The 17,370-nt window shown below is 38.1% G+C and overlaps 1 protein-coding gene across 9 annotated transcripts in view; it reads left to right on the top strand.

Annotated features, from left to right (window-relative positions):
* THADA (THADA armadillo repeat containing) overlaps window positions 1-17,370 on the top strand; it is a 171,707-nt gene that overhangs the window by 122,195 nt on the left and 32,142 nt on the right. For 7 of the 9 annotated variants that reach the window (XM_071806063.1, XM_071806064.1, XM_071806058.1 and 4 more), the window contains 5 exons: window positions 1,596-1,681; window positions 12,512-12,921; window positions 13,232-13,353; window positions 14,699-14,771; window positions 15,861-16,005. In XM_071806063.1, the coding sequence (XP_071662164.1) occupies window positions 1,596-1,681; window positions 12,512-12,921; window positions 13,232-13,353; window positions 14,699-14,771; window positions 15,861-16,005 (836 nt within the window). The other 2 variants (XR_011738218.1, XM_071806065.1) reach the window with 2 other exon arrangements.

Below are 17,370 nucleotides of genomic sequence, written 5' to 3'. Positions count from 1 at the left end.
TATTCAAGTGCTAGAGCAGGTCCAGAGAAGAGCAACAAGATTGGTGAAGGGACTTGAACACAAGACCTATGGAGAGAGGCTGAGGGAGCTGGGGTTGTTCAGTCTGGAGAAGAGGAGGCTTAGAGGTGACCTCATTACTCTCTATGACTACCTGAAGGGAAGTTATAGCCAGGTGGGGATTGGTCTCTTCTCCCAGGCAGTCAGCAATAGGACAAGGGGGCATGGCCTTAAACTCTGCCAGGGGAAATTTAGGCTGGATATTAGAAAGAAATTCTTTACAGAGAGAGTGGTCAGGCATTGGAATGGCTGCCCAGGGAGGTGGTGGACTCACTGTCCCTGGAGGTTTTTAAACTGAGATGGGACACGGCACCTAGTGCCATGATCTAGTAAATGGGCTGAAGCTGGACCAAGGATTGGACTTGATGGTCTCTGAGGTCTTTTCCAACCTAGTCGATTCTGTGATAGATGCCTAATATCGTAGACCATAAAACTAATTTAGGCTTATTACAGTTTATTACTGAAGATGAGAGCAATGTTTCTGGTAAAAGTTGTCCTTTTTTTTTAACAGAATCACAGACTAACTCTCCATAGGCAAATACAACTGCAAAACTTCTATGAAAGAACCTCAGACCTTTCATGTTCATGTCATGGTCACTTATTTTATTTGAAGAAGTTTTTTTTTTTCTTGAATTTTAAATATGTTCCAGAGTTGAGAATGCTTGTTGGAACATTTTTAATTAACAGTTTTTTTAAAGAGTTTCAAATGTTAAGATAAGCATACAAGGAAAGTGCCAGATAAAATAAAAATTAAATACTGAACAAAATTAGTCATTATTTAAGCTTGTACTGCTTGATTCTCTAAGTTTTTAGTTTAGTGCAGGTCCCATTGGACTCATCAGAGTAATTTCTGTGTTTTGAACTGGGTTTCCTGTTTGTTCACTATTAAAGTATATTTTAAGAGAAGTGTTCCTGGCTAAAACCTGCAGTGATAACAATATAAAAAAAAATTAAGATGTTAACCTAATTTGCTTTTCTAATTGGAGAGAAAATGTCTTATCACGTATGACTTGTAGAGTGGAAAGTAGCTAATCACTAATTTGTGTTATACACGATATTCTTGGCTGAGGAAAAAAATCTAATTTTAAAACCATTCATGCCTCTGTGTTCTTCATCAGAACAGTGAGAGGTGTGTGATGGTTAAAAAGATGTAGTAGGTACCTTTCATGAGGAATTTTCTCTTCTATGAACTGTAGCAATAAGACCTGAAGACTTATTTTTCTTAACACGTTTAGTCACGCACATTATCTATAAACAAAACAAAGACATCCTAGTTGCTGGGGCAAGCTGATTCATCCATTGGTAATGAAATGTATGTACTGTGAATTTTGCCATTCTGCTGAGGTGACTGTCATTCAGAATGGGCCAGGATGTGAAGCTGAGGTAACCTGGCCTAATGATTTCACATACCCAGACTAATTTGATCAGTGGTTGATCTTCTTTAATTAAGTAAAATAGACACACCAAGCTGGTGTGTTTCACTGTTTCTGAGCATGGACGTTACAATGATTTAATGTTTAGTAATTTGATTTTTCTAGGCCAAATCCTTGTTTGGTGACCAGAGCTGCCTATCTTGATGTCCTTGTGCTGCTGAGTACTCACCTGGGGAAGTTTCAAAAGCAGGGTAAGTCAAATGTACTGCTCTATAAATTGGGTGGAATACCTGTGGGGAAATTTGAGCTCTGTTGGATCTGGAGAAGCAATAATATATTACTTGTACTCAGCATTTTCTCATATTTAGAAGTTTTAAACTGTGAGAGCGTCTTTAAATTTTTTTTTTTTTTTAGTATTGATTTTTATCACTGTGAAGTTTTTGAAGGGCCAGTCAGAACTCTCAGTTTTTAATGATGCAAAGTATTTCTTGCCACAACACAAAACATAGTGTAAACAACAAAGAAAACGAAAGTAAGGAGGAAGGGGAACTCTTTCAAGTGTGACTGTGCGTAGGCAGCTTTCAGTCAGCTGTAACTTGCTTCCTTGTGGGCCTGTTTTGTTTAGTTCTAATGAACAAGTGAGTAATAAATTACCTTGTCAGTCCAGGAGGGCAGTTACAGAATAGTTCTTTCATTTCATTAAATTTCTTAATGACTGATTCTAACACTGCTTTTAAGTCATTGGAACCATTCTTAATTTCAGATACTCTGGTTTTGGATGCTGTTCTTAATTTTAAAACCAATTCCTTTTGCTTTTGTTTTTTTTTGCATAGACATTTAGTAGGAGTAGTTCAATTCCATAATTGCTATTTGTGTGGTTTCTTGTGAATGCACACTTCCAATGGTGATAGCTGTAAGGAAAATGAGTTTGTGATGAACATGTCTGAAATCAGCTTCTTCAGATGGGTTGATGCAGAATCTATCCCTTGGGACAGAAGCATAGACACATAGAAAATATGTGACAAGTGGGTTCCAGTGTACCAGAGGAAGAGGGTTAGGGTTATCAGGGACTCTAGGAGATGGGTCTGATCTTTCATGTCATCTGAGGAGTTATTCCTCTCTCTTGGGGCCCAGATGTCAAGCTACACTATTCAGTAAAGGATGATGTTGCATCATAGGTCTCTTTCTGTTGGGTACTGGCCACAGTTTGTGACTAGGTAAGGGCTGCATGCTGTATAGGCAGGAATGCACCACCCTGTATAAACCAGTTTTAATATAGCATGTCTCCAGTGATAAGCTTTTTGTGATTCTTTCATGTTTTTTGGGGGGTAAGCTATATCTACCATCAATAATTCTTACGTTACAATGTGTATTTATTTATTTTCAATATTTATACGAAATAAAGTTTCTTAAATCCTGATGTGCCATTGATCTTAGTTATTATCCTTTGCAATACATTAAAAAGTCTAGCTTTGTATCACATCTACAAAATAAACAAAAACGATCCCCAGAGCCCCCTTCAACCATGTTTAGTCTTATCACCCTTCTCTTTATTTTGAGTACTCCTTTTTTTAAACATAGATCCTCTTTGGAATATTAATTTTTACACTTCTTTTAATCATGATCCTCTACCTCTGTTCACCCCCTTTGTGGTATGAATCATCCTAGTCTTTCTGTATTCTCTTCACATGAAGTTTTTTCCCCTCTGCTTCTGATTATTCTCATCATTGACCCTTCAGCTCTATTTTTACATTTTCTTAATGAACAGCCAGTATTCCAGGTGAGGGCTCCTCATGTGCTTACTTAATAGGCATTACATTTCTCTTTATCAGTCTCTTTCGTATTTCAGTTATCTTTGGGACTTTTGTCTTACACATTTGCAAAGGCTTTTATTGACCTCTCCACACCAGGAGACCTCCCTCTCTTTTTATGCCCCTGACTTGTGCATGAGCCCTTTGAGCCTGAGGGACTGCACCACACTGTGCCTGGATTACTGACTGCAGTGGATTCTTTTATTTTTCAAAGCTCATGTGAAGTGTTCCAAACCTGGGTGCTGTACTGTATGATTGCTGTAGAATGAAAGCAATTATTTTTGCATGCTCTCTTTGCTCAGGGGTAGTTCACTAGAAAGTTTCATTCCTACATAGGTTTAAAATTATACATTTCAGGCAATATCTACAGAGAGTAGAAACTTAGACTGGAAATGTGGTTTTGAAAACTTGAAGATACATTAGGGACAATTTTATATATCACAGGCAGAAGCACTTCTGAAATGAGGGACTACTATGTTTATATTAAATAGAAACTGAGTGTCCCATGACACAGTAAGAGAAAGACTAAACTCAGCAGCTAAAAATGAATGTTTTGAGTCTCGTATTTAAATGTGTTCTGTAAGAAATAATAATTAACTGAAGTTTTATACTTGTCTGAGATTAAATATCTTACTCATAATATGACTATCTCTGGTTTTGAGCCAATTTTTGTCGGTTTTAATCTTGCTTTGTAAAGTTGCTTCAATGAATAAAGGGTGAAGGACAAATCCAAATAAAACTGTTTCTTGATGTGTTTATCTAAGAGGCCCCAGGAAGTGCTGTATATGAGCTCCAGGCCACAGGCTGAAACTGATTTTCATCAACAGAAATGGGAATGCAATGTAATGAGCCTGCAACTGGTTAAAATCAGACCACTTCTAATTGATTATGTCTGTCTAAAGGGGTTACAATTACAAAGAGATTTTCAGAGTATAACCCTGCCTAGGCTTTCCTACGTTACGATTATTTTCTGTAAGTGATTTGTTGTCTTCAATTAATAAAATCTGTCTCTTAAAGTGCAGGACAGCCCTTAGGGAATTCACTTCACAAATTCAAAACAATTTAAAACGTCGCATAAGGAAGGCAGGAAGTAATGGATACCAAAAGCATCTTGTCCAGCTAAAAATTTATTGCTGGCCAAATGATCATTATTTATCTTAAGGCAAATAAAGAAACCCTGTAGTTATTCTGATCTGCTGGTTTGGATGGAAATGTTGCCTGATTCACATCACTGGGAAAATAGTTTTCTTTCCTTGAATTGATAGGCAAAATCTAGAGTACTTTTTCCAGCTCCCAGTGTGCCTGAGTGTTTTCTGATGTGCAGAGACAGTATATAACAAGACTTACAACAGTCTTTTTTTCAGTTATCAATCGCAGTTGGAACTCAGAAAAAAAAAAAAAAATGAAGCAAAAAAAAGTTAAAATATATAAATAAAAATACTTTTTGGTTGCTCTCAATATAGGAAAAACCAGGTCTACGATTATCTGATGAGCTAATGTCTACTTTCAGTATTAATAATTATTAGTACTATCCAGTGAATTTGTTCTTACAGATCCATGGTAACTGTTTTATAGACCTGGAATGACAGAGGTCCAGGGCCGTTTCACTCTAATGGGTAGAACAACGCAGACCACTTCCAGGGGTTTTTTTGGCACTTGTACCCTGCTAATATCAGTTCAGTTACCCCTCCAGAAGTAAACCAGCATGACAGTGGGTGGTGTAGGAACAAGGGGAATTTCTTAAACTTCGCTTTTCAAACATGACTGCAGGAAGCAAAGAACACTCGTAGGCCTCTTTGGAGGGGAATGGTGTTTCTGAGTCCGGGTGAGAATATGTCCAGCCTCAGCTGTATTTAGAACTATTTGCAAATTTGCAAGTCTTGATCAGCAGAAGCGAGAAGGAGACGTCTGTGAAGCTGTATTGTTCCAGATCCATGTGTGTGTCTGAGGGAACGACCTGTTAGAGAGCAGAAGAGGCGAAAGGGACCTGGGGGTCCTGGTGGACAGCAGGATGACCATGAGCCAGCACTGTGCCCTTGTGGCCAGGAAGGCCAATGGCATCCTGGGGTGTATTGGAAGGGGGGTGGTTAGTAGATCGAGAGAGGTCCTCCTTCCCCTCTACTCTGCCCTGGTGAGACCACACCTGGAATATTGTGTCCAGTTCTGGGCCCCTCAGTTCCAGAAGCACAGGGAACTGCTGGAGAGAGTCCAGTGCAGGGCAAGGAAGATGATGGAGTGGAGCATCTCCCTTGTGAGGAAAGGCTGAAGGAGCTGGGGCTCTTTAGCTTGGAGAAGAGGAGACTGAGGGGTGACCTTAATAATGTTTACAAATATATAAAGGGTGAGTGTCATGAGGATGAAGCCAGGCTCTTCTCGGTGACAGCCAATGGTATGAGAAGGGGTAATGGGTGCAAACTGGAACACAAGAGGTTCCACTTGAATATGAGAAGAAACTTCTCAGTGAGGGTGACATAACACTGGAACAGGCTGCCCAGGGAGGTTGTGGAGTCTCCTTCTCTGGAGACATTCAAAACCTGCCTGGACACATTCCTGTGTAACCTCATCTGGGTGTTCCTGCTCTGGCAGGGGGATTGGACTGGATGACCTTTCAAGGTCCCTTCCAATCCCAGACATTCTGTGATTCTTTTCTCTGCGCTCGAAGATGGGCTTTGCAAGAGACAGGATAGCAACCAGCATGCAGGCCATGCTGTAACACAGTGTTCCAGTGGGTAAGATTCCTCTGTGGAATATGTGGACTTTTGACAGGACACATCATGGACTTTCCTGCTTTCAGATCTTCTCCTGGAAGTTGGTGTCTGAAGCTAAACGATGAGAGTATTTCTGTGATGCTGCAGTGCAAGTAATGCAGGAGCCAGAGCAGAGTGTTCCAGTGATAGCTCAGATTTGTCTCTCTGTGACACATGAAGAACACCACAAGACAAAGTGGTCACTTTTTCTTTCTTGCTCACATCTCAAAACAGTTTTCTGGTAGTAGTTTGTCAATTCATGAAGGAAAAAATGCATACAAAATAGACTTGACTAATAGAAGTGTAGCTTCCCAGGGTTGTGTTCAAAAAATGGTACTCATCAATAAAGTGTTGAGTCTATAAAGGCCATCAACTTAAGTGAAACACGATGTAGAACAGAATTCAGGGAAAAGATGAAGGAAGAATTTGCTAAAGGTAGTCCTTCCAAGTTGTTCTTTTATCCTATATGTATGCTGTCAATCTCTTATAGTGTCTTCAAAATTCAAGTTTGATGAGAAAGAGGAAACACTTAAAGGGGATGTCAAATAGGATGAATCTGTGATTTAGGAGAAGCTGCTACTTGAAGTCTAACCATATGTTTTTCCTTTCTACGTTTGAGGTGAAAGTATTTATAAAAGTTCTTGAGATTAACCAAACTCTACTGTTGTTGTCAGTGGGAATGGTTATTCAGTATTTGCATAATGAATTTTGTTCATAAATAGATTTCTTATCAAAATGGAGAATCCAGTATTCTACTCTCACTAATGTGTTCTTTCCTTGAGTCTTGCAAAAACAGACTTCTGTTTTCTTACTATCTTCCAAACAACTAAGCTACATCTGCAAAAGGTTTAGCTAAGATTCTTAAATTCTGCTTGTGAACAACAGAAACAATTGCCAAAAATACTGTGTGTCACACCTGTGTATGAGATCAGAAACATGGGCAATTATGTACAACTGTCTGCTGATTCTGTCCTTTTTTGTGCTCTCAAATATGACAAAATACCATGTTTTAAATAACAGAAATTGCAATTACCATTGTTTTAGTTATATTTGTCCTTTTTAATCAGAAGTTGTAAAATATACTGGTAGAAATAGTGTTCATTGTCAAACTTCTAGATGCTTTGCCTTGAAAGATAATTTTAAAAGTAGGAATCTCTTAAATGTTTTTGCCTGAATATGATTTGTAGGACTTTTCAATAACATCTGAAGGTTATGCCTACTTTTTTCTTATTTCAAAAAGAAGGTAAATGGTAACTAAAATAAGTTCTTCTGCAGGCCTACTTAAAAATTGATAATGTTTAAATGGTGAAAATTTAACAGGAATAACTAAGTTGATTATTTTAACCATAGTATAACTTTTTTTACCTAGATCCCTAAGAAGTGTGGCCAAGCAGTTTATTGAACAAAAACACTGGCAGCTTGCTAATGCATGTTTTGGTTATTTCCTCTAATTAGCTTAAACTTAAGAAATCCCATCTGAACAAATTGAAAGTAGTTTTTGTTTGTTATGTCAGAAATTATATAAACTTTTTGTGCCAGTATATTGACTCTTACAGTTGGTCAATGTTGTTACTTTGACTGAAAGTAAAGATTTCAAACATATTTATGGAGTCATCTAAGTGGCCTAGACCTGCTGACATGAAATTGGACAAGTCAAAAGGAAGTGCAGTTGGGTACCCAATATTCTGACTCCACGAAGGCAGGAGATTGAACAAGTTGAGGATGGGATTGTTGAGGTCCAAGAGACAGGGATTGATCGGGAGTTGCAGACAGTAAAATGCTGTGTTTAGCAGGGAATATAGAAAGGTGTCATGTGAAATAAGTGACTCCAGGGGAGAGTAGAGTTGATGGTGTTTGTTAATGTTTGCAGTTAAAGATTCTGTCTCCTTCTGAAGATAGAAACTGCCCATCCTTCTAGAATCTTGTTTCAGGTTCTCTTTAGATTCCAGCATTTGCTACTTCCAGTGGGGCTTTATGGTTTTCTGTGAATGCAAAACAAAGTGGAAAACTTGGTGCTGTGCCGGAGAGATGCTGTAAAGAAAATACCAGCCTCAGTGTCTGGATCAAAGGCTTTTTTCCTCCCCTTTCTTTTCCTTTGGAAACTTTCCTTTATACTGTACAAAATACAAAGGGGTGCTGCTGTCCACAGCAATATATTATCAGCAGATTCTGTTAATCACTTGTGTTTGTAGTTTTCAATTGCATTGTGAGTACTAATGTGTAGTCTCTGGTGTTGAAGATATTGCAGATGTCTTTAAAAGAAAACATCCTACTTAAGCCCTTTTCCTGATCATCAACAGTTATTTTAGTTCCACATTGTAATAAAATACACTTTTCCGTTGTCTTTTTTTTTTCCATTTACCAGTGACAGGGAAAATATGAAAGAAAATACTTTTTCTTAATATTTGTCTAGGAAAATATTTTCTTGGCACTGGCTACCTTTCAGCCTTCTCTCTGTTCATATGATTTCTTCAGATGCCCGTGGATAGATGGCAATTAGTGAGTGCAAAGGATTTTAACCTCTTCTCAGTCCATAAAAAATTACAACTTCTTCTACGTCTTTGTGAATGCTGATGAATTTTTGATGCTTGGACCCTTCCCATAACATTGTACTGCAGAAGCAACAGCATTTCATTGCTGCTGCTTATAATTTTTGTCTGACTGTGTAGAGTGTCAGTAAGTTTTCTTATGCTTGTAATTTCTCTCCTTATTGTCTGCTCTGTTCTTGCTTTCTGGAGCCTCTAGCGGGAAGATGGCGTGGGTGCTTGAGGTGCTGCATACAGGAGTTGATCTCTTACATTTATCTTGAAGTGTGCAAATACTTAATTGTATCATGATCACAGGTACAGAAAAAAAGCCCCTCACACAATGTACATTTGTTGATACGAAGAGGTGTCTGATTGGCAGTAGCCCAGACAGCCACTGTAAAAGTACCTAATCTAACAGAAATACATAACCTGCCCTGTTCATCAGCTAGCAAGGCGATGAAACAAGTTTAGGTTTTAAATATAGAAAGAATTCAAATGACTTCTGTCACTTTGGAATGTACAGAATCTTTGAGATGGAAGATCTGCTGAACTGTGTCTCAGCTGACTGTTAATCCCTTCACAGGGAAGTTTTTCTGTCCTTACTGTATGTTTCTTCTTATTCTGGGAACAGACTACAGAATAGTGCCTGCCTGCCGGTGCTGGGAAGAGCACAAGAAAGCAGATGAGTAATCCTGGAAATTTCACAGCCAGTCAGGCAGGCCACAGATTTTGGATCTGGCTAAACTTTGAGGAGGTTTGTAGCTGGAGATTCACCAGGTCTGATAATTCCATTCTGCTCCTCTTCCTTCCTCTTTATTTTCAGATCATTAAAGATCATTCAGCTTCATATAACTGACTGTGAGCATCAGTTAATCATGAATAGGATTTAAAAACTAACCCCCCAAACCTTAGGGATGTGATGTAGATGTTGTGTGGATATCTTGGTGGAGTGTACATAAAGGGATTGAGGAAGACTGTGGGATGTCTGTGTGCTGCGTTGAGAACCAAGTTGTTGTGTAAGATGTGTCCCTTCCTAGAAGAGTGACAGAGTTCTTCCTTTCCCACAAATGAAACAATCCTTAAGGGTGAGGGAGGGAGGGAGAAATTAATCCCGTTAATTCTTGGTGGTTCTTTGGCATCTGTCAGCATCCTGAACAAGACTTCTGTTTGCCAGGATCCTTGTTTGGTTAGCCAAAATTTGTTCTTCCTTCTCACAGCAGCTGGTCGTTCAAATTGTACAGTTATATTTTGTTTGTAAATAAAAGTATTTCTTTATCTTAACAACAGAGACAGATATTTACTTTGGGAACCAGTGTTGTTTTTTGGTTTAGTCAGATATTTTGGTGTAAGCCAAAGAAAAGAATTTACTTGAAGTTAAACAGAGGAGAAAACATTTACATGAAAGCCAGGGAAGATTTCTTAGTGATGAAGTTGAAAGCAGCAATATTTCCACTGCATGGTAATAAGATGGGGGCTTTCTCTCCCTCTGTACATATCTGTGTGGAAAAAGAGCGTTGGAGAGCATGTGTAACACAAGATGAATGTAGAAGGATTTGCTCCATGGTGTGCTGAGGCTAAGCAAATATGCAGACAGTACTGTTTTGCTGATGGCCTTGCTGTTGAGACATCCAGCTTTAGAGGGACTTTCCGTAAATTGGATGAGCCAGGGTGTCCAGTTTCTCACAATTACATGGGAAGAACAGAAGTTATCCTGAAGGCTTCTGAACCAAAAGAAAAGTATCTGATATGTGCAGAAAAAGAGGATCTGTGGCAGAAGACTCTTCTGTTGCAGTTTTTCCAAACTAGTAGTTCTAAGAGTGAGTAGCTTTGCTATGTTTTTTATGTGAAAATATTTTTTCCCTTCGAAGATGAAGACAAAGAGTGAGGTTATGCTGGGCTTGCAAAGTTCAAATGAAGGTTTACTAAACTGGATCTGAAGTCTACGGAAGGGTCACCACTCTCAGTTGTTGGGTTGCAGACTCAGGTGAAGTTGGCAGTGTTGACACCAACAAAATGAAAGACACCCTCCCCCTTTTCCCCTAATGTTTGAATCTCTTTTTGTCCACCCAGTGCTGCTCTACCTTGCCTTGCCCTGGAGCTTTCACTCTTCCACCCTGCCGGTTTTCATGTTGCTGCTTGCATGTGTGATAGCTATACCTTAATGTAAAGCAATGTTGATACGAAATAAAAGCACTTCTTCTGCAATATACCTAGAAATATATACTTGGTTTGAACAACTGAGCTAGTGGAGTCCTCTGTTGCTGGAATGCAGCTGAGGAGGGAAGCACGTTGGGGGCTCCAAAACCGAAGCAGCTTCTCTTCTCAAACTGAGGGGTGTGAACTGGAACCTTTTTCTTTCAACTGCCTGGGATTATTTCTGTTGTTAAACTGCTGTCTGTGGAGTCTGGCTGTGTAATAACTGGGACGAAGGCCTAATCCCTCTCCAAGGCAACCAGACGGTTCAGAAATTAAGAAATTCTGGCATTTGGAGACATGTCATTTGAGATAGGCATGAATGCTATTATAGTTTATGCTGTGATGCCAGTATGTAATGCCAGTCTGGAGGGTTTTAGAAATTGTAGCAAATAAAATACATGACTTTGCATGTTGTGAGATGGAAGCCACCTGTGTCCTTCAGAGGATTATACTGTGACATAGGTTTGCAATGATATGGCAGTTTCTTTGACTACATCAAGCTCGTTCAGAAAATAGTAGTGAAAATATGAATACAGAATGAATGGTTAAATAATATGTCTGAAAAATCTTTTTCAAATACCAAATTTCTTTGAAGCTTGTCCAGAATTACTCAGAAAATGCTTTTGCCTTATATGCCAGGTAGTGTACAACCACGTCAAATTTCTGTGTAAATGTCAAACAAATTAAGATGACTTTGAAAGAATTTGAATATGAAAGGGCAGGATATTTAACTGTAAATAGAAGGATTAAGGAAATGTCTTCACGGGCAACAGAACAAAACCATATTTGTGTTGCAGCTTCATGTCAAATTCAGCCATTCAGTGGTAATACTTGGACAGGCTTTTAGTAGTACTCAGTGCTTACTTATAAATAGTAAAGTTATATGGGAATGAATTGTCTTCTTGGAGATACTGGAGAAATCTAAGTAAATTTCCTTTAATCTTTGTATTTACCTTTAATGCTTTTTGATATTTAAAAAAAACCCAAAATTTCTAAAATCCCTTAACACCAGTTGCATTATTCTTTTCTATGCTTGAGTTTTTCTTCATGGTTTTCCATTATTTCATGCTTGTGTTTGAATTCTGTGTGATCTAGTGTATTAACTTCATTCTTTTTTTTAAAGCTATGTTACCTGTTCAAAGCGAATAGGCATATAAAGAGCATATTGGATTTTTTTAGTCATTAAATTATTTAAATTGATACAGACAAGACAGATCTATTTATGTAGGTAGACTGACAGGCAGCACTTCCTCCAGTCTGATCTCTGATTTTTAGAGCTATTCTATCAAGTATAATATGACTGCATAGTTGTATTTGGTGGGGTTTGAGGTTTCCAAACTACCTACATTTTTTTAATACAGAATATTTGTGTTAATCACTTTCTACAATGATAGTACAAAGCATATACAATTTGCAAGACTGTATTAGTAGCTTGATTTAAGGAAATTCTTATTGAACTGTAATTGGCAAAGATGACAGGCAGTCTGCAAAGTACCATAGTATTTTTAAGTTGTTTGAAGCTTTCATCCCATGAGTTGAACAATTTATAGTTTTCAGAAAACTTTGTATCCTTATTTATTTCTATTTAAGTATGAATACACATGGTATCTAGGAAAGCTGTTTCATAATTCAGAATAAGTTTAAAATGAAGGAGAATGATATTTTAGTTTCATGCCTGAATTTACATTGAGATACCTTTGCATACCTGATCTTTTTTCACCTTCAGAATCGCTTCATGGTCCGGAGCAGATGGTAACACTATCTGTTTGTTACTGTACTTAGTTTTATTCTCATTTCAGGGATGCAGTTGTGTGGATTTTGGGAAGAGGTGAGCAAAGTTATTTCAGATTCTGAGTTGGTGTCTGGTATCCCCTACTTGTCAGCAGTGCCCGGACTGATACAGTATCTTGAGAGCATCACCAAACTTGTGCTGTCAGTGCTGTCGGTGACTGCAGGTCCACACATCCAGAGCAGCAGTTCACCTGTTGCAAAGCAAATCGCCAAACCAGCGCTGTCAATAGTTCATCTCCTCCAGTGTGAGTTTCATGAAGTACGTCTGCTTGCATTGGAAGCAGTGCTGCTCTGGTTGAAGCAAATAAATTCGAAGCAGATTGCAGAAGGAGGAGGTGTATTGTGTTTACTCACTGATTTTGAAGGCACTCTTCTCACAATGGCTCTGAAGGAAAAGAATTTCCAATGTTTCTGCAAGGTAGGAGGGTGCTATTTTATTGACATTTGATATGTTTTCAGTAAATTATATTCTTAATTTAAAAAAATATATTTCAAATGGGCTTTTATTTTTTTTTTTTTTTTTTAAATTGAATACAATCTGTGATATAATTCTCTAACAGATGTTCTTGCATAAAAGCAAGAACTTCCTCTTTCCTTGCTTTGCACTGTCAGGAGGGAACCTTTGTGTTCTTGGAGTGGGGGTATAAGTCAGTGTTTTATTGATCTCAAATGTACACAGGCATGTTTGTTGAGATTGTAAATTCTTTGTTTGTGAATTGTGTTTTCAGGTGCTGGAAATTCTTTATAATATGGATCTCAGAAATGTGCTTCCAAAGACTGAATGCACTATAAAAATGAATCCAAATGAGCTCTTAACCTGGAGTTTAAACATTATAGATATCTCCAACAGGTATGGTCTGTCAGGCACATTAAAATATTTGTATTTTAAAAACATTAAATGTTGAGGTGTTCCTTTATTGCTTTTGGGCGAGTGTGACTTCTTTATTTAAATAAAGAGGGCTCTTGTTGAGATTTTTTTAGAGAAGTTAGACATGGATCTGAATTACTAAGAAGTCCTTCAGGTCATGCCGGCAAGCACCCTGTAAACGTCCAGAACTACAGTTCCTGAAATAAGAAATTACTCCAGCTGTCAGATGATGGCCAGTGAGAACAGCTCTTCCTGACGGTAATCGGGAAACACCTTAATGCATAGAACTGATGATGCAAACATGCACTCACTCGCTGTGAATCTGCCATCTGTCCTGGTTTATCTGCAGACCGTCTGTAGAAAGTGATAAATCTCATCTCACTTGTTGCATTGGCAGAAATGGTTAACCCTCATTCTTGGGGTTCTCACTCCTTAATCAGACTTATGAAGTCAGCAGAAAGCACTAAAAATTTGGAGCCAGTTTGTAGTTTGTACTGGATTAGAAGCTGTGTCCAGCCGTTCATAACAGAATGGTCAGACAGTTAGTGTGTCCAGGCTCTAAGGGCAAGACCATCCTGTTTCTAATAGTCTTTTTTTAAGTCCTATAAACATTGCACCTCAGTGTTAGCAATGTAGAATATTTAGGGTATAGAGTGTAGAACAGCATTTTCTAGCTGTGCACATTTGCTGCTGATTTTCACTAAATCTTTCAGACTTAAGTGGTAATGTGGATTTTTTTATTTCTGGAATGCAATAAGATACTTCTGGTAAAATAACACCAACTGGTGCTGTTAGAGGGAAATAGTTGAAATAGCAGACTGCACTGCTCAGGTGTCGCCGTTCCCTGTGGTGAGAACAGCCCTTCAGAAGCCACGGTGTCCAGCACTGTGTCCGGAGACCCTGCTGGGCAGCATGGAGGCTCAGGGGCCAGCATTTGGCTTATCCTGCACTAGTAACATTTCTAGCAGCTGTAGAAGAGGTATTCCTAGAGCTTGACACCAGCTTGAAGAAGTACTTGCGTTTATAATTTAAAATAATAACCGCTTTGTTTGACTTGGCTTCCATTTTCAAATGTGTTTTTTCTATGGGAAGTACGCAGATAGAAAATAAGCATGAGAGAGGTGAAAGTAAGAGCGTATTTCATTTGCATATCAACTAAAAACTTAACTAACATCAAGATCTGTAATGTAAAAACTCTGAGAGCTCAGCTTTCAAAATATTCGATGGTGATAGTGAGGAATGATTAAGAACTGACTGTTTTTTATTTCTAGAGATGATGGCAGAAATAACTGCTTTTTTTGATATCTTCTCTACCTTGTTTTCTCAGCACTGAAGTTCAAAGCATAGGTCTCAAATTTGCCTCCAAGTTGGTTCTCCATCTTTTGCAGAACCATCAGCAGGTAAGGCAGAAGGAGCTGTTTAACTGTGGTGTAATTCTGGAGGTTTTGGTGATAGAAGTCACGTGGCTTCTTTTAGAAGCCCCAGGCTTGTGTTTTCTCGTGTCATTGCACCTTTTCTGGTGTTGTCTTTCTCTCTGAATACACTGCCACGTTCCGGGATGGAACAGCCATGAGTATCATCTCCGCATATTCCTCTCACAGTCACTTCAAGTTAAAGATTTACATAAATTTTTCCGATGGATTAATTTCAGCTTCTGAGAGCATTGAAAATAGGCACTATAATGTGGAAAGAAAAATGCATATGGTGATTAAACACATGTACTGAACCCAGTCCATTTATTTTGATTTTAAATTGTCAGTCTATGATGTCACATGTGTGCGTAGAGCAGCGCTAAAGCAGCTTTTAATGCCAGACATTTTTTTTGTTTGCTTTGGTTGGTTTCAAAGATAAAAAGAAAACTTAATGGATATTTAAAACCAGACAAAATTCTCATATGTTTTTAAATGGTTCTTTTTCCTTATGTAGCTGTTATGTTTTTTATAGAATATGCAACAGAATTGATTGTTATTGTCTGCTAACAGTCTTGTCTCACGATTAAAAAAAAAATTAATATCGGATTTGCACACAAGAATTGGGAACATGAATTACGATGATAAATATTTTTGTTTAAAAAAGGCAAAATGCAAGGACTTCAGGCTGCAAACATTAAAATAACTGTATAAACCTGGTTTCACAAATAGATGTGGAACATGTTATTGCTCTGAAGTTTTGTATTGATTTACAAAGCGGAATTAATGAAAAATACTGTTAAGAGTCTTAACTCTAGTAATGCCAAATACATGCTTTGACTTCTGTGGTCATTTGGGGGTCTGTTGTGAAGGGACAGAGCAAGAGAATTGCCTGTGAATACTGTTCTTACTAACAGAAAATCTCCCATCCTAACTATCTGTGACACAGTAAGCCAACTTTTTGGAAAAAAACTGCATTTACTGATGAGTACTATCCCTTCAGCAATCCATAGGTTCATGTCATGGTGAGTGGTAACATTGGGTTGTACAGCATAAGTCTCATGTGTTCTGTACCTTCAGATTTCAGAAGAAGTCCTGAAAAAGTGGGTTCAACTGATAGTTGATTTTTGTGGAGATGAGCAACAGACAGAGATGCTGTTAGCAGCTGCTGAAGTGCTTAAAAGTATCACAACATTTCTTCTGATCAATGAGAAGCTCATTCTTGGTGAGTAGTTTAAACATCAATTTTCTGGGTCTTTTTAGATGAAACCCATTAATACAAGACTTAAAATGTATTGTACACATATGTATGTACACACAACCAAAACACCATAATTACATCAAACAGGGTATTCTGAAAATTTTAATTGGTTTTAATGTACTAAACAGACTTATTTAAATTCTGGTACAAGAAGCACATGCACAGAGCCTCCTGCAATAACTCCACAGAAGGAGGCCATGAGATACTGCTGTGTCTCCAGGTGACTATACATTGCTGTACAGATTTACTGGTTTACTTTCTGAAATATTCTACTGGTGATGTGGACATGCTTTTCATTTGACACTGAGTTCAACAAAGCTGTGCTGGCTGAATGCTGAAATTAAAGGATTCAGTCTAGAAATGAGGGACACGTTCTGCTATGAGAATTATTAATAACTGGGTCACATTATACCTCCCAGGTAATTTTTTTAAGTTAACATTAGACTCGCTCTTTAGAAAACCAACCAGCAAACAAACAAACTACACAGCCCTATTCAGTAATACATTACTGACTGAGAGGCAAAGCTGTGTGAAATTTTCTGATCTGTTGGCAGAAGACATAGATTTTTTTTCTTCTAGCCTTTTCCACTCCCTGCCTTTGGTGAACAGCGAGCAAGGGGATTTTGTTACTGAAGGGCCAGGAGACATGCAAAAGTAGGGAGTGATAGATGAAAAAGAAATTATTTTGCATTCTGAACAAGACACTTAGCTTTAAAGACTTAGTTTCTGTGATATTCTAGTCCACTGTAGTTGTGTAAATGTTTTTAGTTTGAGTAGCTTAAGCACACTTATATGGACTGGATACAAATTTCTGTTAGACAAGAAGAATTGCAATATTTCTGAAACTGTAGATAGTGGTATTTTTTTAAATTCAGCTGTTTGTTCTGAGATATGTCTTTTAAGAGGTATGAGAACATTGAACAAAGCTATATCTGTTATATGAGGTCAACATTGTACTATTTAATGTTCATAGTAACAGCTCTGGAAATCTTGATCTCTGCCATCTTCTTAAAGCTCTCAGTAGAACAGACATAACCATTTTATAATAAATAAAGACCAGGGAGGTATCCAAGTGAGAATCTCCTAAATGTGTGCTCCTTGTCTGTCACCATTTGGATCTGGTCTGTAGCCGGTGGAGAACAGAGTTTCCCTTCTAATCATGTCAGAACAGTTCCTGGTTTCCATGCTTCCCAGTCGGGGAGATGTGAGGGTCTGAAAGAAAATAACAGCAATTTGTATCCTGCTTAAACAAAATAAAGCAAGATAACAAACTACATCACAACAGAAACACCCTCAGGGCCTCAGTGAACAAACTATCTGAACCTATTA

This window comes from Patagioenas fasciata, chromosome 3 (assembly GCF_037038585.1).
Source record: "Patagioenas fasciata isolate bPatFas1 chromosome 3, bPatFas1.hap1, whole genome shotgun sequence".
Lineage (NCBI taxonomy): Eukaryota > Metazoa > Chordata > Aves > Columbiformes > Columbidae > Patagioenas > Patagioenas fasciata.
The sequence above is the reverse complement of the archived record's forward strand: the minus strand, read 5'-3'. Positions and strand labels throughout refer to the sequence as shown.